Here is a 23286-nt window from a genome sequence, read left to right on the forward strand (position 1 = left end):
GTTAGATCTATGCTTGTGTACCTAGAAAGGTACAATAGTAGTGCTCTTCTTTTGGCTTGTGGCCCTTTAAATGAAACTGTATTCATGACCATTACAGACTCAATATACAGAAAGAAGTACATATGTTAGTTTATCAGTACAATACCATTGCATGGCAGGATTGTTCTCCAGCTGCTGCTTAAACTAAGGGCCAGTGTTAGCAGGTGTTCCTGTTGTTGCACTAGTGAATCCTCCTCTGTAAATGTGTGTACCGGACACAGTAGACTACAGAGGGATAAAAAACAACAGGGACTCTCATAGATATTGGAAAATGTCTTGGAAAAAGGGGGAAAATGCAGAAATAAAAAAGAATATGAAAAATTCTAATTCAGAGCCACAGGTGTCACAATATAATCTTGCAACTAGGGCTTAGAGCCAGAGGGATGTTTCAAGATATACAGCATGAAGTGACTCAGTCAGGCACACCTAGTAGGCTAGTAGTTTATCAAAACACACCTGTGATGGCGCTCTGTATCCTTTCCATGTAACCAAGACAAAGGCTCAGGAAGAGGGAAACTGATTGTGTCCTTTATATAAACATGGCGTCTGGACAGAGCATCAGCTGCTTTTGTTTGGAAACTGAGTGATGATGTAAGTGGACAGACCAATGCCAAATTTGATACTTGGATGCTTCGGGTTCACATGTATTTACTGGCCTACATAACACAAAGCACCACTGCTTTGATTCAGTTGGGTGTATATGAATGTCACTTGCCTTAGGAGTCAAGCTGGCAACCCCTCTCCCCTCATAGTCACAGCTGGGATCCGGAGGCTCTCACCTGCCCTGTTAGCACTGCCAGTCGCCCACAAGCTGTTGAACTCTGAACTAGGATGAACCGATTTACAGTATGTGAGAAAACTATAGTTTTAAGGGTGAAACCTCTGAAATATGTTGCACAAGGACACATTTGAATTAAACTCATTACTCTTCTGTGCTAAAAAAATATATGCGACTGATACGCAACTAACTACAATTGAACCCCCAAAAATTAAGATCCAGGTAACACTAAAAATGTTCTCCGCCAGACAAATATATTGCTTGAAGGCGCTCATAAGCAGCATCATTGTTTCAGGCTAAACAGCTGCAGTGGGGCTTTCCACTGAGTCAAATGTGTTAAAGCACCTGATGCTTTGCCTCTTTACTGCAGAGAAGGGGCGTGTTTTGTGTTGTTGTGCATTTTCCTGTGGAGCTTATACAACTGAAGACAGAGAAGTAGAGTTTTGTTTGGAGTGTCCTGACTTATGTGAAAGAAAGAGGGTGTATTTGGTCACCTGACAGCCATCACTACACAGATGAATAAACATTGCACTGACATTTTAGATTATTTCCTATTCGGTGTGGTGTTCATTGTTGCTTTTGAACCTTGTTGTGTCGGTGTTTAACAAGTGTTCTTAAGTCGAGCATTTGCCTCACTATCTCCACTCATTTTGCCGTTGTGTCCGGAGTACCACCTCTGACTAACTTCAAGGGCTAAAATACAGGAGTGTGCCAAAGCTTTAGTACATTCCAATGGAGACATCTATACTGTAACTGCACTGTAACGTTATACTGTCTTTCTTGACTGATTTGTTGAAGTACTGTAGGTGTCCAGCTTTCTAAAAGCTATTGATTGATGTCAATTGCCTTCTTTTGCTATTTTAAAAAGATAAGACTGATAATAAAAAGTTGACTCTGGTTCAACATTCCTGCCTTTCATTCCAAAGCCCCGACCTGTCCGTGTGCTATAGTGTTGTTATACTCATCCACTGTGGTCAAGCTGATGTTCAACCTTTCCAGAGGCCATCTTTTGTTTCATTCAACAAAACTACAAATGCAAACTGATACTGCTATTTAACATGATGCGATCTGTGTGTATGGTGAATTATTCTGTTAATAAAGGCAATGTTTATATTGATACAAATAAGTCTTTATTCCTAACATTTTTGAATGTATGAATCATACAACAATTAATATTGACAAACAAAACAATTTAAAAATAGTTTTTATAATGTTGCAGAAAGTAAGTTAAAGCTATAGTGCATAGCTTATATCACCCCCACACAAGGAATTCTGAGTAATATCAACAACAATGTCGGTGCATCTACATGAGGTAAGCCTTCTGTGATTGCGCATGGATTTTATACCTTCTGCTGTATGTCCAATTGCTTGGGCACTTCTTGTTTTTTTTCTGAGATGCTACGCCTGTGTCAGGGGGTGGCACCAGTTAGTAAACGTTGCCATACTGAAAAGAAACAAAGAAAAAAAAGAAAAAATATTTACGTGCAGCTGATCAGCTTAATCAACTTTTTTTCAACTCATTTGGCGATGCCCTGAGTGTAACGGATATTCATTTATAATGAAAAAGAGACGCACTATAGCTTTAAACACGCACACTCACTACTTCCTTAATTGTTGCAGCTTCAGATCAAAACAACCTAAAAATAACGCTGCACATGGTTTTCCAAAAGAAAAATAAATAAAGAAACATCTGGCGTCTTTCAGAGAGACATATAAAAGAGCAGAGACCGCGGCAGCATTTCCCGCGCTTCCATCCTCTGACCCACTGGAGTGTCTGTCCAAAACATGGGCTCCCTTCCAAGAGGGCCCTTTGGGGTCTGCTGGTCCTTTTGCTGGTCTGAGAGAAGCTGGCTGTCAAGGGGCTGACGTCCCACTGAGCAGAATGGACATCTGCTGATCAGACACACACTCCTGCTGCGTCACACCCATGGCCTGGCACAGGTAGACGGCCAGGATGTGTTTGCACTGAGACAAAAAGAACAAACAGATTCATTACATGGACACCGGTGAGAGTAATTAAACGGATATGAAGCCTTAATGACACTTCAGTCTCTTAAATTCAATCTCATGTAAACAGCAGACTGGGAAGAAGCTGCTTGGCACCGACACGCAGAACATTTTCCAGTGAGTAATCTTGAATCGGACAATAATGGTCGCTAAACAATTTCCAATATTTATTTAAAATGATAAACATGTCTATAAATAAAAACGACATGTGATTTAGACTGTTATGGGTCTGCATTTTCCAAATGGAGTATTCGGGTGGTGAATAAGACATAAATCCAGGGGCAGTGCTGAATGGCAAAAAGCCATGCAGTGTGTGCGTCACTGAGCACATCCAGAAGCCCCTCTCATTATAAGCAACATACTCATTTACTTGTTTTGTTTTTCTGCAGCCTATTCCATGCAATAAATGAGATATACACCACACCAACATGTCTGTGAAGTGAATCAGTGCTTCAAATGAACAATGAGCCAAACTTAAAGTATGGTTGAAAGGAGAAAGGTGCAAAAGTTTGTTTCGTAGCTTCTCCTGTCCACTCTGGTTTAAAGCACATGGCCATCTGTGGTTGGAGGGAGCGCTCCTTTATCTGTCCTCTGACCTACTTGTGGACCTGGCCTGGCCTTACCCAGTCCTGTTGGAATCTGCAGAGGCCCTGACTAAACAGAGTGGCTCCAGCTGGGGAAGGAGTGCAGACTACAAGGTCAATCTCACAGTCTTTTTGCAATGGCAATTGGTTTTGACTGGAGAGTTATGTCAAAATCAAACAAGCCTAATTGGGCATCAAGTTTTAGCTTCCAAGCACAATGAAATCATCAAATTGGCGCTGGTTTAATCTTGTTAAAGCCATGAAAGCTGCAGCAGAGTTTGGCGAGGTCCGTCTTCAGTGCTCATGGGGAATCTCAACGGTCCGTTGCAGCTCTCTCGGTTTCTCACACTGATTTTAGCAGCATCCTCCAGGGAAACAAGTCTGATATTTGTCTTCCTTATATCCAGGGCAGGAGTGGAGTTTGTTTGCTTACATGTATTTAGGGTGAAAGCAGCCGGATTGGAGAAGGCCCTCTTTGACAAGACATGACGTGAACACAATACATCTGTTACACACATTTTAATGTGTGCTTGGTCTCACGCTGGATGGTTTTCTCTACCAGGATACATGCCTGACTGGCAAGACACAATTGCTGTGAAGCAGGTTTCATGTCTGTGTTTGTGAATCTGTGCCTGTATACACTGTGTACCATATACAGTACATGTGCGAATACAAAGTTCAACCCTAACATGACACACTGTATTTACATGTATATGCGTGTCAATTTCTATGTAGGGTCAGGTACTTCTTGCTTTTTACTTTATTCTCTTAAACTAGCAAGGGGCGTAACTTCCTGTGCAATTGTCCAAATTCAGTCGAGAGAAAAGAGGTGTTAAAAACATCAAAATATTTAAATTGCATGCTCATTATTTATTGAACATATCAACAAAAAATACATGTGAGAAGGGTTACTGCATTTAAAGTACAACAATTTACACAGGAGAAATACAAACGGAGAATACAAGCATCGAGTGCCAGCTTATGGTAGCCTACTTGGCAGCCTTTGGTCTGTTATTACTGAGATCAGACATTCAGCCCAACCTACTGCAACACTTTGTTAGAGACTCACCAGAGGGCTATCATTTCTGTGGAGCACGGTGAAGGAGAAAGCCGGGCATGGGCAGTAGTGACAGGACACAAAGCAGGTGTACAAACGCCCTGAGCCTCCAATTACCTGCAACAGATTCATGCAAAGTACATTAAAATACATGGCTAGGCCTATGCGCAATGCGCCCTGTGGTGGGCTAGTGAATTGTTTGGAAGGGGGGAGGTTCGTAAATCAAGTATGATCACAATGCTGTTTGCATTGGCAGCCAATGGCTTGTGTTGCAACTGACGAGAAGAGGAAACAGTAAAGGAATGGAAACGCAAGAAGGAAAACAAGCTCTATACTGAACAGGGAATAACCCTAAACTAGTCACGACATGACAGACTGAGCTCCATTTAGTGAACAAGTGTGTTCCACATGTTCCCAAGAACATCTCTTACTGTCTCCTCCATTTCTCTCCACAACCTTAAAAGTTGATAGTCATGATGTTTGTATTCATCATCTATCACATTGAATCACAGTGAATAGAATCATGGTGTCACTGCATCGACCCACGCTGAAAGAAAGAAACTAAGATTTAAAGTGAAATAATAACTTATTTGAGATTTTTCATATCATTTATTTGATTTGAAACCTTTTGACCTTCTGTTACACGGCAGAGAGTCGAGACCGGTGATGACGTCATCTAGAGACGAGCACTGCAGCTGCTTCCTCTGTGAAATCAAACTGTTCACACATAATGACAGCAGTCACGGGTTGAGTTTTTATTATGATATGGTTTCTTTTGATTCAAAGCTGTGAAGTCCCCCTTTAAATACACTCTTTTGTGTGAAATATGTCAATGCTCCCAGAGTCTTTTGTTTAAGATCCTGACTTTACAAGGCAAAGTCACTGGAATATCCCAACTTGTATCCTGTTTTTGGATGGAGTCTCCTAAATAATAGAACAGACAGGACGGGGGCTGGGTTTGTTGGTGAATTCACTCCCACATACCTCATCATGTCCCATTAGTTATTTGGAGGAGACAAGGTTGAAACGATGCATTTTTAAACAACCTGTATGTGGTGTCTAATGGCGTCGTCTGTCATGCACATGACACATGAGGACATTAAGTTGGTGGATTAGCTTGACACTTCACAATAACTAATGCCTCCCAAGATGGCAGGGAGGGCTCCATTATTCTCCAGAGCTTTGATAAATGACTCTTTTCCCTGTGCCCAACAGAAGTAAAAACCACTCACTTTTTCAACCTGACACCTCTTTATAAATAAGGCACAAAAGAGACTTACGTGGACTTTTAGCACCTCAGTACAGAAGGAAGTAAAAAGCACTGAGTACAGCAGGATCTGGATAGAAACGGTCAAACTGTGGAGACCAAGACAAGGACCGCTACAGTTTCTAAGGAGACAAGTTTATTGAAAACCAGCTCACACTCACAGGCCTTTTCTGTTGTCTGTTGTCATTATATAATATGTGGCTCTAACATCCAGTTGGCAGCTAACATCATCCCCAGACACCCACAACTCTAGGCTTCCACTGCCTGACAGGGATCCCATCTTTCTCAAAACGACACTATACACAGTAAATTCCCCAGTGTTAAATATGAAGCTTTTAAGAGACTATTTAGAGTTCATTTAACTTTAACATGTTAAAACTGTGAAAAGAGTCAATTTAACACCGAATGCACTTTGAAATGGTGTTAAATTCAACATTTTAAGTGTTTTAACACTTTCAAGTACTGTGTACTTCCAGATCTGACATTAAGTTGATTCAAGGAACAGTGAGAGTTAAGGTCTCAGCATAGCTCTGAGTCCGTCTCTGGCTGAAATGCTGGCCCTCATGAGGATACTTCTCTAGAGCCAAGGGCCAGGAGTTTGGACGGCCCTCTGTCCACTGGTTCCGCACCATAAACAACAATTCAGGGAAATGTAAAGCACTGGGAAGTCCTTCCAAATACTGTATTATTGCGTCACCTCTTGTGAGTCTTTAGCTGGCCAAAACATTATCAAAGTCCTTTCATGTGCTAGAATCCATGCAACATTGAGTTTGTTCTACATTCCAGTCAGGAATGGTTTGGCAAACTCACACCACTGGAGAAATACATACATCTGAGATCCATTTTCAGCTGCCTCTCCTTACAACCAGTCACTCACCACAAATTCTCTGTTCACCAATTACACTTCTTCTTGCTCTGTTGGCCTTAGACAAACCTGAACAGAAAAAAGTCACACTGCTTATATTTGTATTAGATTAAGTTCTTCTTAAAAATTGTTTCCGGGCAGCAGTGCACCATCACCGATGCAAAGGTCACTGAATGTAAGGAATGAGATAAGGTGAACATCCCAGCAGTGAAATGCCACGCATGACTTATTCATTCTTCTGAGGAAAGAGGAGAGACCGACTGCTCACGACTACATGAGAAAGTTGATTGCATCCATGGATTGCGTCCCACGAAAGCACTAACAGGAAATGACAAAAATGGCAGTAATCCTTCAATTAACCACTATTTCAGCATCACTCTGACACACTTCCCATTTAGTCACTGTCCTTTCACTAAACTCAATACTCTGTTGGCTTAGAATATATTTTTATTCCAAACACGGGTCACGTGATTTTCTGGAAACCCTATAAGAAATATAAGTTCTGCTCTGTAAATATTTTTTTATTATCTGATGAGAAAAATTTTCTCTCTCATCCTCTCCCTTGCCTGGCATGAAATCCGTAAGGCCTCTTGATAAGTGGATGAGTAACTGCAGTGGGGCTATATTTTTAAATGAGCTGCTGTCGTCACTGCCTGCACTTTCCAGAGGTATAAACTTTCTTCTAAATAACTATGCTTTCACACACTGCCCGTATATGGTCTGACCTGACGGGAGACATACTGGCAAGGTCACACTGTCACGACTAGAGTTGCATCATCACCTCTTTTCCTTTTAACTTCTTAAAAACCTAAGAATATGATGTCTTAATGCCATGCAATTCTTACTCTGGTTCAGCAATGTAGGTAAGGAAGACCTGTCAAACCTAAATGAAAAGAGAGTCCCAGAGCAGGGTTAGCTAAATATTTGTGTAATGGCTTTGATACTGTGTAAACCTAAGTCTGACTTAATGCAACACAAACCCTTCAAAACATAAAAAAAGGCCTCCCATTATCACAGAAGCCAAACTCAAACCTGTTTATATGACAGATATAAACTTCAAGATGTATGATAAAGAATAAGAAGAACATTATTAATATGCTGAAGACATGAGACTTCCCGGGTACGTCATGACGCTACTATTCCCAAAAGAGCAGCCTACACATACAGCAATAATCTTTAACTTGGAAACCTAGGAAAGTAGCGCCAGAGTTAAAGTAAACTCTTTAAGTAGCCTACTCTAAGCTATTCATACAATACTCACATGTTCCATCACTCCATTACACTCAATGCTTGGCGTGTTGGAAATAGCAGCTGTTTGCCCATATAAACAGAAGATCACTGAAATATTCATACATTTCTCATGCATTTTATAAACTAGATGAACAGTCATCTGCTGCTTTGGAAGAATACTAACATTTTCAGAAATGCTCTTGTTTAGATGAGGAGATTGATTCCCTCTGTCTGTATAGGAAATACCATGCTACGGCCGACGGATAGCTTAGCTAAGCATAAACACTGTAAACAGGGGGAAACAACTAGCTCGGCTCTGTCTGACTCTGAAGTGAACAAAACTGTACCATCTCCACTAAAGGTCACTATAGATTACCTTATCATATGTTGTTTGTTTACTTCATACAATATCTGAAAGTGTAAAAATAGTTGCTGGGACCAGTTGCCAGGCGACCAATGGAGAGTCTAGGAAGTCACTTGGCAGAGAAAACGTCAGAATTTATCAGGGTGTGGACACGTTGTACAGATTGATCAAACAAGATCTAATCTGTGAATTAGTCAGTGTTACGATGTGCTGCAATGCAGACAGAGGCAGACATAACAAGACGTGAGACAAGTATGAAATCATCATGAAAGAAAGCGACTAAATATAGCTACCAAAATGTTGAACTATCTTGTTTTTTGGTTAAAGATTTATCTGCCATTGATCTACAGCAGTGTGTGAGCTTGCGTGTGTATCTGCGCGTGATGTTGTAATGAAGTGTTGCAAAGCGGCGAGTAAACAGTGGGTCAATAAAGCCCAACACAGAGGGAAAAATGTGTGACCTTCGCACGGGTCCATACATACGCAAACACAAGTCTTGTGTGTTCAACACACATATCCTTATTCGTTCTAAATTGAGATTGCCATGAAGCACTGACAGTGACACTGTTCTGTACAGACTAGAGCTGTAACTAGCAGAAGTAACTATTGATTAATCTACCAATTAGCTCAATTAATCAGTGAATCATTTAGTCGATAGTGGAACTTCATTTATAATCACATATGACGAAGACAAAAAGCAAATCCTCATACTGTATGAGAGCCGGGAACTTTGCTTGTATTAAGAACAATAAAAAATTAATCGATTCTCTAACAAATGAGCAAATATAAATCAAATGTATTTAATTTGTACTGTGAACGTGTACCAGATGAATACCAGATTTGTATCCGAGTTTGCCAGAAAACCACACATTTGCGGGGCAAAAAGAGGAAATTCCCACCAGAAAATTTGAGGACCATTCTATTAATCATTTCCAATATATGATGCTGGTGCATCAACGTCACACACAGCCTTGAGGGAAATAAAGTGAAACGATTAAAACAGCAGCAATTGAGTTGAAAGTGTTCCAACAGAAACGATTCCATGTCTTTATTTAGCTGCATTGTATTTTCCTTTAATTTGTTTTTGCAGGAAACTGAAGGAAATTACAGGAAATTTGGGTCACAATGACCACAAGCTCCGTGGACTCCCTTCTTTCTCCCACCACAAGTCCCTACACGTCCCCTTGAGGTTGACTTTAAACCTTGAGGACAAGCCGACACTGGTCAGGTTTTCGGTATCTAGTAATAGCATCCATTCTTTGGTATGACCTCATTTGGGAACGTGGGTTTTACCCATTTTCTACATTTGCGTAGTTATTTTGAAAATGTAATAACTCAATCAAGAAGCCCACTTCCTTACTGAACATAAAGCGTCAGTTCCTATTTTAAAAGTTTAGGTTGATTTGCTTCAAAAACCGTATTAATAAAAATACATTTCTTAATGTGATCTGAGTGAGTGTCTGTATCCACTTCTCAGAGGCTCTTTTATACAATTATAAAATATCACACACCAGGATCAGCCAGTCACTCAATTAGGACACACCAGGGTGTGTATTTTTGTTTGTGTTCATGAAGAGGTTAAATGGGATTCAAGGATTCCTCCGGCAAATCTAAACTAATTAAGATCTGTTTGCTTTCTTTAAAACTCCCTAAATCAAAAAGGGTAAACTATGAATATCGTATTAACAAACCTTTTTTTTTTATTATGGCACTGAGCAGGGGGGGAAATGTTTTCACTCATAAAGACCAAATGATTGAGATCATTTTGACAGAAAAGGCGCTTTACAGGGAAAGACATTCAAAATAAGATTCAAAACTTGTTTTTTAAATCCAAGTATCTCTAGAGATAAAACAATATAGGCTCTCAATCCATAAGGCTAAAACTAGGCAGGAAAAAACTAAGTACAATGGAGATTAACACTGAACACATCTATCGGTCTTCCACTTTCTTATTGTTTGAAAGAAAAAAGCTCTATGATCCGCTGTGCTGATTGTCTTGTTTATCTAGATGGCAAATATATATTTACTAATTGTTATTAAACTGATTATGTGATCTTTTGGTGAAGGAGAGTACTCCTAGATAGTGCACACTCTAATTCTGTATCTTTTAAATGTTGGAAATTGTTTTACAGAGGTCACATGATATCGTGGCAATGATTTATTGTTAGAATGCAAACCATAGTAGGTGGAGTAGGACTACTATAAAGGTACAGACTTGACAGACCTGGAATGCCCTGCGTCCACTGGGTGATGACATACATGTGACTGAACGCTGGTCAACCAGGTCCAGAGCCTGCAGCGCACACGGCCCAAAGACAAACTTCAGCCTGAAAGACAGGAGCCAGAAGATGAATAAAAAGACGTCCACAAAATGTTATTTTAAAAAAAAAATAGTTTTACATTTGTGCTCAATAGGGTTGCTGAAATTTCCCGAAATGGCCCCTTTTCAAATCCCGGGATTTCAGAGCTCCTCACGGGATTTCCCGGGATTTCCCGTTGAAACCATTATTGCCCTTTAATACTACTTTAATGGGACTAAATCAATGCCAATAGATAAATAAATGCAGCAGGACAAGGCTATATTACATCACGTTTTATTTCTACTTAAATAACATGAAGAAAAGCCATTCAAATTAGGCAAAATATTTTCCAGAAGTTAAATAGGCCTATTGAAAACGGTGTTTTTATGAAGAAAATACGAAAAATGTTTCACAGAGGTTCAATATCAAAACATGGCCAAAAAACGGTGTTTGGCGAACAAATGTATTTCAAACAATCTATTTTTATTACGAAATCAGTTTAAATTGAATATTTTCCAAAGGATAGGCAAATAACAAAAAATGCACTATAGGCTACCGATTGCTCTTAACGTGTGAAATAAGACATGACAGAACTAACAGCCTATTCAAACTGACACGCTAAGCAAGATTACTTTCCAGCTTTCCTTTCATTTACTTTCATGAAGTGTGACTTCAAGAAACACTGCTCAGCCTGTTTCTGAGCTTTGTCACGAACTGACACCGAGAACGCTCTTTCTTCCACGGACGTCGGCTGTATGGTGGAAAGTGCAGAGTAGAGCTGCTGCAGGTGTTTGGGTCGCTCTTTGGTTGCCTCGAAGAGCGCAAACTCTTTTGAAATTATTTTGTGGAGGTCATTCCCATACCTCTGGTCTGGCTCGGGACATTGCATGCAGTCATTAGCCTCGTTCGACTTGGAGCCGTCTTGCTCAGACCTGCGCAACTATGAAGCCCGTCTTGCTGAGCGCACAACAAAAATGCTGTGCGCTCAGCAAGCCGAGCGTCATAATTGCGCAGGTCTGAGCAAGACGGCGACATCTCTAACGAGGCTAATGACTGCCTGCTGCAGATGTGCAGTAAGGCTCTGGGTCATCGTCTGCTCGCTTGGCTCTGGCTGATACGCATATTCTTGGGTATCATCAGACTCTTCCTCGGACACAGCACTTTCAGTAGCCTAGAGGCGCTGGTATTTCGTATGCCTGCCTGTCTAAAAAATACATTTCACACAAAATATTGTGTAGCCTTTGTTTTATTCATTTTAGCTTATTAAAAAAAATATCCCCCCTCAAAAAAAACGAAAAAAAAAAAAAAACGGGAGGACGGGTCCCGCGGCCAATTTCCGGTACTCCCGGACTGACTCATTTCACGGGAATCCCGAAATCCCGGGACCCGTCCAGCAACCCTAGTGCTCAAGTAAATTATGCCGATAAAAGACACAGTACATGGTATACAGGTCCTTCTCATATCAGAATCAGAATTAGCATATTGTGATAAAGTTCAATATTTTCTGTAATGTACTGATAAACATTAGACTTTCATATATTTTAGATTCATTACACACAACTGAAGTAGTTCAAGCCTTTTATTGTTTTAATATTGATGATTTTGGCAAAAAAGTAAAGAAAAACCAAAAATCCCTATCTCAAAGAATTTGCATATTTCATCCGACCAATAAAAGAAAAGTGTTTTTAATACAAAAAAGTCAACCTTCAAATAATTATGTTCAGTTATGCACTCTATACTTGGTCGGGAATCCTTTCGCAGAAATGACTGCTTCAATGCGGCGTGGCATGGAGGCAATCAGCCTGTGGCACTGCTGAGGTGTTATGGAGGCCCAGGATGCTTCGATAGCGGCCTTAAGCTCATCCACAGTGTTGGGTCTGGTGTCTCTCAACTTCCTCTTCACAATATCCCACAGATTCTCTATGGGGTTCAGGTCAGGAGAGTTGGCAGGCCAATTGAGCACAGTAATACCATGGTCATTTACCAGTGGTTTTGGCACTGTGAGCAGGTGCCAGGTCTTGTTGAAAAATGAAATCTTCATCTCCATAAAGCTTTTCAGCAGATGGAAGCATGAAGTGCTCCAAAATCCCCTGATAGCTAGCTGCATTGACCCTGCCTTTGATAAAACACAGTGGACCAACACCAGCAGCTGACATGGCACCCCAGACCATCACTGACTGTGGGTACTTGACACTGGACTTCAGGCATTTTGGCATTTCCTTCTCCCCAGTCTTCCTCCAGACTCTGGCACCTTGATTTCCGAATGACATGCAAAATTTGCTTTCATCCGAAAAAAGTACTTTGGACCACTGAGCAACAGTCCAGTGCTGCTTCTCTGTAGCCCAGGTCAGGCGCTTCTGCCGCTGTTTCTGGTTCAAAAGTTGCTTGCCATGGGGAATGCGGCTCCTGTAGCCCATTTCCTGCACACGCCTGTGCACGGTGGCTCTGGATGTTTCTACTCCAGACTCAGTCCACTGCTTCCGCAGGCCCCCCAAGGTCTGGAATCGGCCCTTCTCTACAATCCTCCTCAGGGTCCGGTCACCTCTTCTGGTTGTGCAGCGTTTTCTGCCACACTTTTTCCTTCCCACAGACTTCCCACTGAGGTGCCTTGATACAGCACTCTGGGAACAGCCTATTCGCTCAGAAATGTCTTTCTGTGTCTTACCCTCTTGCTTGAGGGTGTCAATGATGGCCTTCTGGACAGCAGTCAGGTCGGCAGTCTTACCCATGATTGCGGTTTTGAGTAATGAACCAGGCTGGGAGTTTTTAAAAGCCTCAGGAATCTTTTTCAGGTGTTTAGAGTTAATTAGTTGATTCAGATGATTAGGTTAAGAGCTTGTTTAGAGTACCTTTTCATGATATGCTAATTTTTTGAGATAGGAATTTGGGGTTTTCATGAGCTGTATGCCAAAATCATCAGTATTAAAACAACAAAAGACCTGAAATATTTCAGTTGGTGTGCAATGAATCTAAAATATATGAAAGTTCAATTATTATCATTACATTATGGAAAATAATCAACTTTATCACAATATGCTAATTATATGAGAAGGACCTGTACACACTGCAACTGCTAAAAATGTGTGTATGTGATTGTTAAGTGTGAATGTTTTTGTTATGTGTGTGACTGTTGTAGAAATTCTAATTTAAAAACATGTTTTGTCAGCCCCCTCTCCAGCTGTCTTTTTGAGCTACTGTCGGTGGAAGAAACCCTTACAGTCACTTCTTCCCTCCCTGCATACATTGGTGAAATCATTGAAGATTTAACTGTTTTTGAAACCGTGTCAAAGTATTTTATCTTCAACTACCAACTCTTCCAGTTTAGACAATTCTATGCTTAGTTTGAAAAATATATATTTCCTAAGAATATTATGCTACTACCATGAATATATATCAGGATAGGGCAAAAGGATGCATATTAGACAATAAACATTAATAGCCTGTCATACATTACATGAGACTTCCACTTCTTAATGTAAAACAAATCATTTAATCACTTATAGTGTTAGTTTCACTTGCAACCATTGGCGTGGGCAACTGGGCTTTTCCAATGAGGCAGAGATGAGGGAAACCAGAGGATAAATATTGTGGTGATGTCTGATTTTAAATGACCAGAGGGTGATGAAGAGACCATAAAATAGAGCATTACTATCTAACAAGACAGGATGTGGACATGTTGACCCAGACAGTGAGCACCACTTGAGTCTCAGTAAGCCAAAGCACTGGGCCAGGAAATGCCCCAGTACGGACACAGGGCAGCATGGTGGTGACACTGTATCTCTGTGTCTGTGTCACTCTGGCAAATCCAGACTGTTAAAATGCCTCCCTGGTCTTCCTCAGTGTAGTTTCCTGCACTTCACTCCCACTCACATTCAGACGTGTGCAGACTGAAATCATCCCTCAGACTGGGGAGGATATCTAGTTTTACAAGTGGCCGTAAAGTAAAAACACCCTCACGAGTAACAATGTCAATATCAGAAGAGTCGGTAATAAATAGCTGTGATGGAAGGTAATGGATAATCATGCATTAAAAAGATTGATACTTACGCAATGAGCAGGTCATCGGGAACTGGAAAAAAAGTGAGAAATAAGAGAAATAATTTCTTAACGTGTGTGGACATTTTTAAGAGGTTTGATTCCATTTAAACTATCGATTACCAATAGAAAGGTGATAGTGTGAGTTTCCATGCATAACCTGTGTGAATCTGTTCACAGTGTACAATTAGATCAATACCCTGTTTTTGAAGAAAATCCATGTATTACCCAAAATTAAGACCAACTGTGTCATCGCTGCAGTATGTACTATCTAATATGTTTGGTAGGCAGACATCTACTATGCAGCAGTGACCATTCTGCCTTTATGGTAAAGATACTATATTATACAAGCAGAACCTTTCCTTGCTGACGGCCTGACAGTTGTGTGTCCAAGTCTATTTTCAGAGAATACGGGTAAGAAACGAGCCATTGCCATGATGGCCTTGGGCAATGCACTGCCTTGGACTGGTGTCAACTATTCAAGCCGGCAGCATTGTTTAGTCCCAGTGAGCATGACTTCAGTGTATACAAATTATGAAACCACCTTTTCCTGAAGCCAAAGCTAAAGATAGAGGTATTATATGTTTTTAAGTTTGATTGTTCTAAAAATGAAGCACACTCGCTGATCACAGTAATACAAGTTCAAAGAGGCAGTATTGGGATTTAGGGCTGGGCAGGATGTGGGACGGGTTAATCCTCTATGGACAATATACACAACACATTGTTTTAGTTTTTTGTGGCACAACATTCCCATAGTGTATGTACTTTCCAAAACCTGATCAGGGGCAATGTTATACTTATAAGCAACTAATATTCAATAGTTGTGATGTTATCAGTTTATGTGAGAGACTGGTGATGAAGATGGATTGGAGGAGATATGCCAGTCTCATCACGTAGCATACGTTTTACAAACTGTTCATTAAAAAAATGCATTTTTTTTTAAAATGGCAACTAAATAATTGTTATATCTGATATTATATTCATGTTAGTCAGCATACACAATAGACCTTTCTCACAGCATAGGTATCAATAGTAAAATATACAATGGCAATTTAGCTGCTTCTGTTCGGGGGTTTACTGTACATGAACACAACATAGCCATTGTTAATGAGTGCCAACGGGGCTTTTACAAGTAACAACACACGTATGTCAAAATGTCTGCTGTGAAAATGGCTTTCAACAGGTCCTTGAAGAGAACTCAGCGAGTTAAATTTTTCTTATTACACATATAGCCTACCACAAAATGTCTGCTGTGGAAACGTCTTTCCTTTCAGGTGTGTTTTTAGACTAAACTAATTTATAATAAGTAGTATTGCCAACAATTAAGGTCTGGGATAAGTGTGATACAGCAGCGCCTCCTACAGGCCGGATAATAAACTACATCATTGGAAAAAACGCTGGAACTTCATTCCCTGCTATATTAACGCTACCGTGAAGCATAGTAACAAGTAACAGCTGCGTTTTAATTAGTCTCATAGAAAGGGAAACCTAATTGTTGTTTTTTTCCCCTGACAGTTAACGCACGGTCCCTCGGTAAAGTGAAGCGAGTATGTCACATTCTGCAAAGGTTAGCTAGAAATGCTACGGCTACTTTTAACATTCATACTGTCAACTATCTCCTTTCACCACTATTGTCTTACTTTGGGACGTTTCCTTGTGTGTTTTTTGAATATCTCGGAAAAGCTGTTCGGCAACCGCGGGCAAAAGTGAACGCATTTTACAGTCTGCTTTGTTTCAGGAAGTCCAGCCACACCGCTAGCCAATGAGGTACGACCAAAATATTGCTATTTCCGTCTCGAAGATTTGTTTTCCCCCTTCAAAATAAAAGGCCCTAACTCAAGTCAATGTATTATTCACTGCGTTTTAAGCCTTGCACAATATGAGGTGGAGGTTATCTTGTGTCCCTGTCACTTCAGAGACACTTAAGTAATAACTGCATCCATTCAGACACATTGTTTGCTAACAAGTGCATAAAACATAACCTGCTGCTATCCCTAAAGTAGTTCCGGACAGATACATGTATATTTTTGCCAATCTAAAATTGCAATCACCGCTCCAGCAGACAGCTTGTATGATAATGCAAAGCTTGAGTCGTGCACTTTTGTTGACATCAATCCATCATGAAAAGTGAGTATAGAAATATAATCTCCAATGGGATTAGTTGCATTCTACGTATTATGAAACTTCCGGTCCATATAGTGGCAAATCATTTAACATCACTGCCTCATTCACTTACATCCAACACAACTTTAAGAATCATTATGATTGACATCGATTGAGGTCTTCCCCAATTTTCTTTTGATAAACCACAAGTTACAATTTCTAATACCATGTATTGATTTTATATTGCATAGAGATGAAAATGAGCCTGAAAAGTTCTGCTACACTTAAATGAGAATTATGACCAGGGCACAATCTACAAGAGGATCATACAAGTCAATACATAGATGGCACACATCTATTAAAGACCTACACATGTTTCAGTGGTGGAGAACTGATCCACTTTATTTGATTGGTCTGGAACTCTTGTAATAGCCTACTAAGAGACATTGTGCGATACAAACATTGCATTTCAACATCATAGGATACACGGGTTTTCAAGTCTCAATTTCAAAAGAAAAAAAAAAAAAGAGTCACCACTGCGTGTTTGATAGAGAGCTGAAAAGATGCTCCAATTATTTTTCGGCTTCATGTCGGATTTCGTTAAGATTCAAGTTTGTAAACTTCTTTTTTTTTTGTCATTGCCTTTGTAAACACATAACATCCCGTCTTAAAGGGATGAATAACAAAGATGTTGAAAATGACAGGAAATAATCATCTGAACATGTGCTATGACAAATGATTCAAAATCAAAGAGAATATCAAGTTTAAAGCAGAATGGATTTGTTATCTGAGCAAAGTCAAAGCTGAAAAAGCCAAAATATAGTTTTTGCCACATATCTAAAAAAAAAAAGTCCAAAGAACGTTACTGCCATTTATGAAGTTGACCTAGTATAATTCATATTCAAAGCCTGATGCCGCCTGATTGACACAATGAAGGCAGAGATTAAGTGGTCACGGTTCTGAATCACCGTGACAGCAAACTCCTAACGGTACCGTACACTTAAAACTGTGATGCAAGTGTCACACTACAAAATCATGTACCAGCTACAAGAAAAGACAGGAAGTCAAAATGTCCAGAATTCTGTGAGTGGTGGGAAAAACTTAAAGCACATCTTAGTATACTCCTGTACTGGAGATTGAATAAGTTACACAGCAGGTAGTATGCTTTTTTTTTTTTGTCAAAAGCTACAAAGCAAAAAAGTGCAACAATGGTGCAGATCATTCTTTTATGTTTGGTTAGTTTTGTCTTTTTGTGTTATGGAAAGACGATTTACAGAGTTCAGATTTTTGTCAGGACAGTATAAAAAAAAAAAAAAAAAAAAAAGGACTACAGAAACAAATACAAACATCAAACACCAACGTATATCTCTGAGAAAATTAGTTAAAGCTGCCTTCTTTCTCAAGTCACAAGGCATGGCGAAACCTGACACTGTTTTTTTTTAATATACCATGACAACATTGCAGAGCAGACCATTCTGGACAGGTTGGAAACTGCAAAAAGAGACAGCTACATGTGACTCACCATGGCTCTATTGAAAAAAAAAAAAAAAAAAAATTGGCTCACTTTCATTATTCAGACGGGGTCCAGAAGTAGTCATAAGGATATCTTTTCCGGCAAAATTCAGCTTATATCAGGCTTTTCATCTTTCTGCTATGACACCAGTGTTCAACTCAACTTGTTTTGAAGACATTTCGCTGTCTAGAACGGGGTGAGAAGTTAACTCTACCATCTGATAGTTACAATCCATGCGTCATCTCCACTATGTGGCGAAGACAGGCATCATATATCAATGCTGTTTGAAATGTTAGTCTGTTTTGTCTCATCCTCGTATGTCCACAACGTTCAGGCTCTGGTGGTGCTTGGTGGATGTTGCGCAGGGTGGCACAATCTCCGTGCTCCACTCATGGTACAAGTACAAACCCACGGTCCGGTCTCTCTATGCGTTGCTATGGTAAAAATATCAGAGTGGGTGTCAGGTGACGTGGGCTGGGGGCTGGACTGGGAGAGACCAACTGTGATATTAAAGATTACACCCCGACTCTTCCCCATTTAAAGTGGATCAATTTAAAAGCGACATTAAAATAAGAAATAATCAAGTTAAGAAAAACACTGCAAAAGGTTACTCTATTTACATACAATGATTTTTCTTAAAGACAAAAGCATATCTTTACAGAAACCAAAAACAAAATTCAGAAATAGTCTTATGTTATTTCTTTTTACATATTAAGTTCTTCATCTTCACTATAGCTCGTGTCGTCCTCTCAGTCGAGTTTTGTTTATTCCCCCCCGACAGGCTGGGTGAGTGCAAAAGCGAGTCTTGTTCTGGAGAGCCCCTGCCTGTCACAAGGCTGCTGCATGTACTCTAAGCTAACAGCCAGGGGGTGCCATAGCACCAAAAAATAAAAATGACACTGCCCCGTCTACTTGTCACACTCGCCCAGTGAGCGAGGTTAGTTCTAGGAGAGGGCTGAACAGACGAGCCTCAGCGCAGGCCTCTCTTCTGGGTATTGTGGACTGTAGCTAGCAGGGCTCAGTCATCACTGTCAGACAGTGTCTCGTATTGCTCTGACAGCAGAGACTGCCACACACGCTGCTGAGCCACCGGGGCTCCAGCTGGAGGCGGCGGCTGCTGCTGCTGCTGCTGCTGGCTCTGTATGGAGGGGGAGGCTATGGAGGTGGGTGGTGTGTTGCTCAACATGCGCATGGTCAGTGGGTTGTAGGGGAACTGCATGGATCCTGGACAAAGAAAGGAGAAGAGAAAGAGAAAATAATGTCAATAAAGAGGCTCCAGCCAGGTACTTTTATCACCGACACTGACCACGTTTACATGCAAAGCATATTCTGATTGAGGTCCATATTCCGGTTAAGACAGTAATCCAAATGAGGCGTTTCCATGCACACCAGCCATGGGAACATTCCTGTTAACATGTCAAATATCATATTCTGAATAAACCAGCGATGTTCAGTAGTGGTAGTAGCGTCATGACGTCAGTCGTAAGTGGTAGTTTTTCCGGCATAATTCCCGTCCCGTTCAAGGAAAATAAAACACTCTTTATGTCATTATCGTTCTTTTAAGGAGGTTACACAATGGTTTACACATTGTTGTTTAACAGCCGTAAACCAGAGGTGGGAATATTTAGTGAGATTAAGATAATCAATAATGAGACTAAAATCAGAATACTCCAGCTGTCTTTATACGTACATGGCGTTCTCCGAATATGACTTTATTCTGATTTCTGATTAAGGTGAGCAAAAGCTGCCGTTTACATGTCTAATTGGAAATATGATCTTAACCGGTCTAATATTGTGATATTGCTGTGCATGTAAACATAGTCATTGGCATCAGGGTCTGGACAGCTCACCTGTGGATGAGGGCCTGTCTTCCCAGCTCCACTGAGGCTGGGTTTGGGCTTGTCTGTGATAGTCTCCCTCGGAGTGGACGGAGGACACTGAAGAGGGACGCTCCCCTCCAGCGTAGGCCTGACCCAGGTTAGGTGACTTGGTTTTCCGGCTGTTGGCTTTGGCCTGCTTTTGCTTAGCTGTAAATTTCAATAGGAAGGATGTTTAATTGCTTGATATGTCATACACAAGATCCTGTCACAACATTTGGGAATGGGTAAATGGTGGCTACCCATGCTGGGTGATGGGTTGGCCTCCTGGCGGGCGTCACTGCCTGCTCCGGGCGTGTTGTTGTTGACGACTCCTCCCTGGTGCTCCTCTGGTCTCTCCTCCAAATTGCCCATCAAGGCTTTGCGGATGATGTCCTCCAGGCCCAGGTTACTGGCTGGGTCACTAAAGGAGTGGTTCCTGGGGTTGATGCTGCCTTCAAATCACAACAAAACAAAACATAGAATTAGAGAGGCCTCGTCACCTAGATGGAACCGTGTCTAAGCCGTGTCGAGTTTCACTGCTACTCACTGGAGCTGGTAACAGCAGGCAAGTTGAAAATCTCGGTGCCTGGTTGCGCGGTTCCTGCAAGACATATATGAGCTGTTTGTCAATGAATGTAGTTAAAAATGATACAGTAATTCAAGTTATTCTGGGTTTATCACATGTCTAATGAGTTTGGAAAATTAGAGGGTTAGGAATTCAGTACACACAAATGTCCTGCGTGAACATAGATTAATAGGGATTGTTCCGTCATGTGTTGCATGCTTATTGGTTTGAAGGAACAGGGTGAGAAAGGTCCCACTTACCCATATCAGAATCACCGACACCAGAGTTGGAGTTCAATTTACGAAAGATCTCCTGCTTCTTGGATTTCACCATGGGCGAAGTGTTCTCCAGCTTGGTGAAGAAGGAAGGCAGATAGCTGACATGCCCCGGGGAACGCGAGTCATTCCTTGAACCAGACAAAGGGCAAAGAGTCACTTAAAAGGGGAAACCAGCATTTAGCCCTTGGCCCTTCTAACCCCACTGGGACCTCAAAAGACTGCTTACACACTCGGTCTGCTGGCATCCATAGGACCAATTGATTTACAGTCTAATACAGTAATGCATCAATTAAACTTGCTGTAGCAATTTGTAAGTCAAGTCTATACATATTGGTTATTTAAAATTCACTTCATTATTACAGGTAGCAAGACCTTTATATCACAATAGACATGTGGCAGTTGCCAATTTAAAAAAAATCCTCCCTTGTCTACATTTTATTGTTATAAACAATCTTTTTAATGAACCTTAAGAGTGTGTCTGCTACTATATTGCTACAAAGTTTAGCAAATATATATAAACTGATTTGGAATCATTGAGCTGTATCAGGAGATGTACTGGCCAGTTGGTATGACACATTCAAACTTTAATCTACCTGATCTCGGTGTTTTCAGCCTCTCTCCTCGGGGGTGGAGCTTCCTGTTTGTCCATGCCTTGGTAGCTCTGTGGTGGAGAGATGGGTTCATAATTCTCCATCTGCCTGCCGCTTCGCTCTGGAGATTTACCAGGCCTGGACAGGGAGCACACACACAGGTTGGAGGTTGGACTGATGATGAAGCCACACGTATGTATGTATTTCCACACACACACACACACACACACACACACACAAGGATATTTAAAAAAAAAAATTCCCCCCCTTTTGCAATATTCCATTACACACAACGGTGTTTTAGAATATCTCTCCATACACACAACAAAACACTTATTGAAAACGCTGACGTACTCATGCCAGGCCAGCAGGTGGCGATAATGTGTCACGTCAAACACCACAGAATAACATTGTAAGCATTCCCATGAGTGTCTTCCTGAGCAAGGTTGGTGCAATGCTCAGTAGATGTAAACCTGGCATAGATGTATGTGTGGACATGGTCAAAATTAGAACCACTTGGATCATTTCAGGGTCGACTGGCTGGTCCATGTACCTGGCTCTGGGCTTGTCGGCAGCATTCTCCGGGGACACTCTGCTGGTGGGTCTCTGGTGGTGTGGGGCTTGGTGCTGATTCTCTGGACTATAGCGGCTGGGCCCCTTGGCTCGACCTGAAGATGACACGGTTGGCACCCCGCTCTGGAATGTGGCCGAGGCTGAGGAGGAGGCCGGAGGAGGGTCCTGGTTCCGGGCAAAGTCCTGGGTTATGATATGCTGCATGACGGGGAGTGAACCAGAGGGCGTGTTGGTTAGGTTATGATGGGTTGACCCACATGATAAATTTGGAACGTGCTCCATTACTTTTTCAGTTTCTCCATCTTTTTCTTACCGAAATGTGGTCTGCCAAGGTCATGACCCGCATAGTCTTGGGGACCTGCTGGGAGTAGCTTTCAGCCTGCGAGGAGGGGGGCTGCTGCGGCTGCTGCTGCTGCTGACTGGGCTGTGGCGGCTCCGCTGATGGCCGGTAACGACTCATGTCATAGGCCCGCATGCCAGCTACAGAGAAACCAGTTTGTTTTGAGACAGAGTCAGATTGAGGTTAGGAGAGACAGGGAGGAGCTTATACACTGATGTGCATTTGTATGCCAGCGACAGAAATAACTTCAAGTTGAGTCCGGTGACAAGACTAGTGCAGACTGACGGTTTCAAGTGACAGGGTCAGGGGGTACATTCATTCAAGCTATGGTATGTTTACTCCGCTTGACTAGCAGCTAAATATAACCGTCACAGCCAAATCTGTTCTATGTCATCTAGGGATGTGCATTTAGATTTAGATTTTTTTACCGTTAACCAACACTCTTAACGGTTAACCACTGAAATGGACTTGTACTTATATAGTGCGATTCAAGTCAGACTTGACCACTCAAAGCCCTTCCGTCACATTTACTCCTTTCACACACTGATGGCAGAGGCTGCTGCCCACCAGATATTCTACAGTTATCAGATATTATCCATTTTGATAGAAGGCTGAAAATGCACCGATGAGAGAGGTCAATTCCCTAAGATCTACAGAGTTTACTGTGTGGTCTTTAGGAGTCTAAGAGCAAGAACAAAAAAACAGAAAATGAGTATAATATGTTCTTCTTTGACCTGGCACAAAACATCTTTAAAAAAAATCTTTGCATTTACTGAACCATTATTGTTTTGATATGTTCATACCTGCTGCCTGTTGCTGCACTTCCTCTGGTTTCTCCTGTTGGGATTGGACTGGGGAACTAGCAGGACTAATCACCTCAATGGTTCCTCCACCAGTGTTGTCATATCGACTGGACGACACTGCAGGTATGGATGAACA

General features: G+C 41.2%; 2 protein-coding genes across 5 annotated transcripts in view; both read right to left on the reverse strand.

Annotated features, from left to right (window-relative positions):
- Nucleotides 1-2035: 2035 nt before the first annotated feature.
- On the reverse strand, nucleotides 2036-16250 carry zswim7 (zinc finger, SWIM-type containing 7). Its single transcript, XM_080040642.1, has 5 exons — nucleotides 16167-16250; nucleotides 14539-14560; nucleotides 10416-10518; nucleotides 4478-4582; nucleotides 2036-2782 (listed from the first exon to the last, which is right to left on the reverse strand). Exons 1-5 carry the CDS (start codon nucleotides 16240-16242, stop codon nucleotides 2672-2674), a joined length of 417 nt encoding a protein of 138 aa, XP_079896768.1. The 5' UTR covers nucleotides 16243-16250; the 3' UTR covers nucleotides 2036-2671.
- Nucleotides 16251-17010: 760 nt separating this feature from the next.
- ncor1 (nuclear receptor corepressor 1) overlaps nucleotides 17011-23286 on the reverse strand; it is a 51365-nt gene continuing 45089 nt past the window's right edge. For all 4 annotated transcript variants that reach the window (XM_080041193.1, XM_080041194.1, XM_080041192.1 and 1 more), the window contains 9 exons: nucleotides 23151-23267; nucleotides 22321-22487; nucleotides 21988-22205; nucleotides 21438-21572; nucleotides 20827-20972; nucleotides 20549-20602; nucleotides 20262-20453; nucleotides 19993-20169; nucleotides 17011-19366 (listed from right to left, as the gene is read on the reverse strand). In XM_080041193.1, the coding sequence (XP_079897319.1) occupies nucleotides 19161-19366; nucleotides 19993-20169; nucleotides 20262-20453; nucleotides 20549-20602; nucleotides 20827-20972; nucleotides 21438-21572; nucleotides 21988-22205; nucleotides 22321-22487; nucleotides 23151-23267 (1412 nt within the window). In that variant the 3' untranslated portion in view covers nucleotides 17011-19160. The remainder of the gene's footprint in view (nucleotides 19367-19992; nucleotides 20170-20261; nucleotides 20454-20548; nucleotides 20603-20826; nucleotides 20973-21437; nucleotides 21573-21987; nucleotides 22206-22320; nucleotides 22488-23150; nucleotides 23268-23286) is intronic.

The sequence above is a fragment of the Ammodytes marinus genome (assembly GCF_949987685.1).
Source record: "Ammodytes marinus genome assembly, chromosome: 14".
NCBI lineage: Eukaryota > Metazoa > Chordata > Actinopteri > Uranoscopiformes > Ammodytidae > Ammodytes > Ammodytes marinus.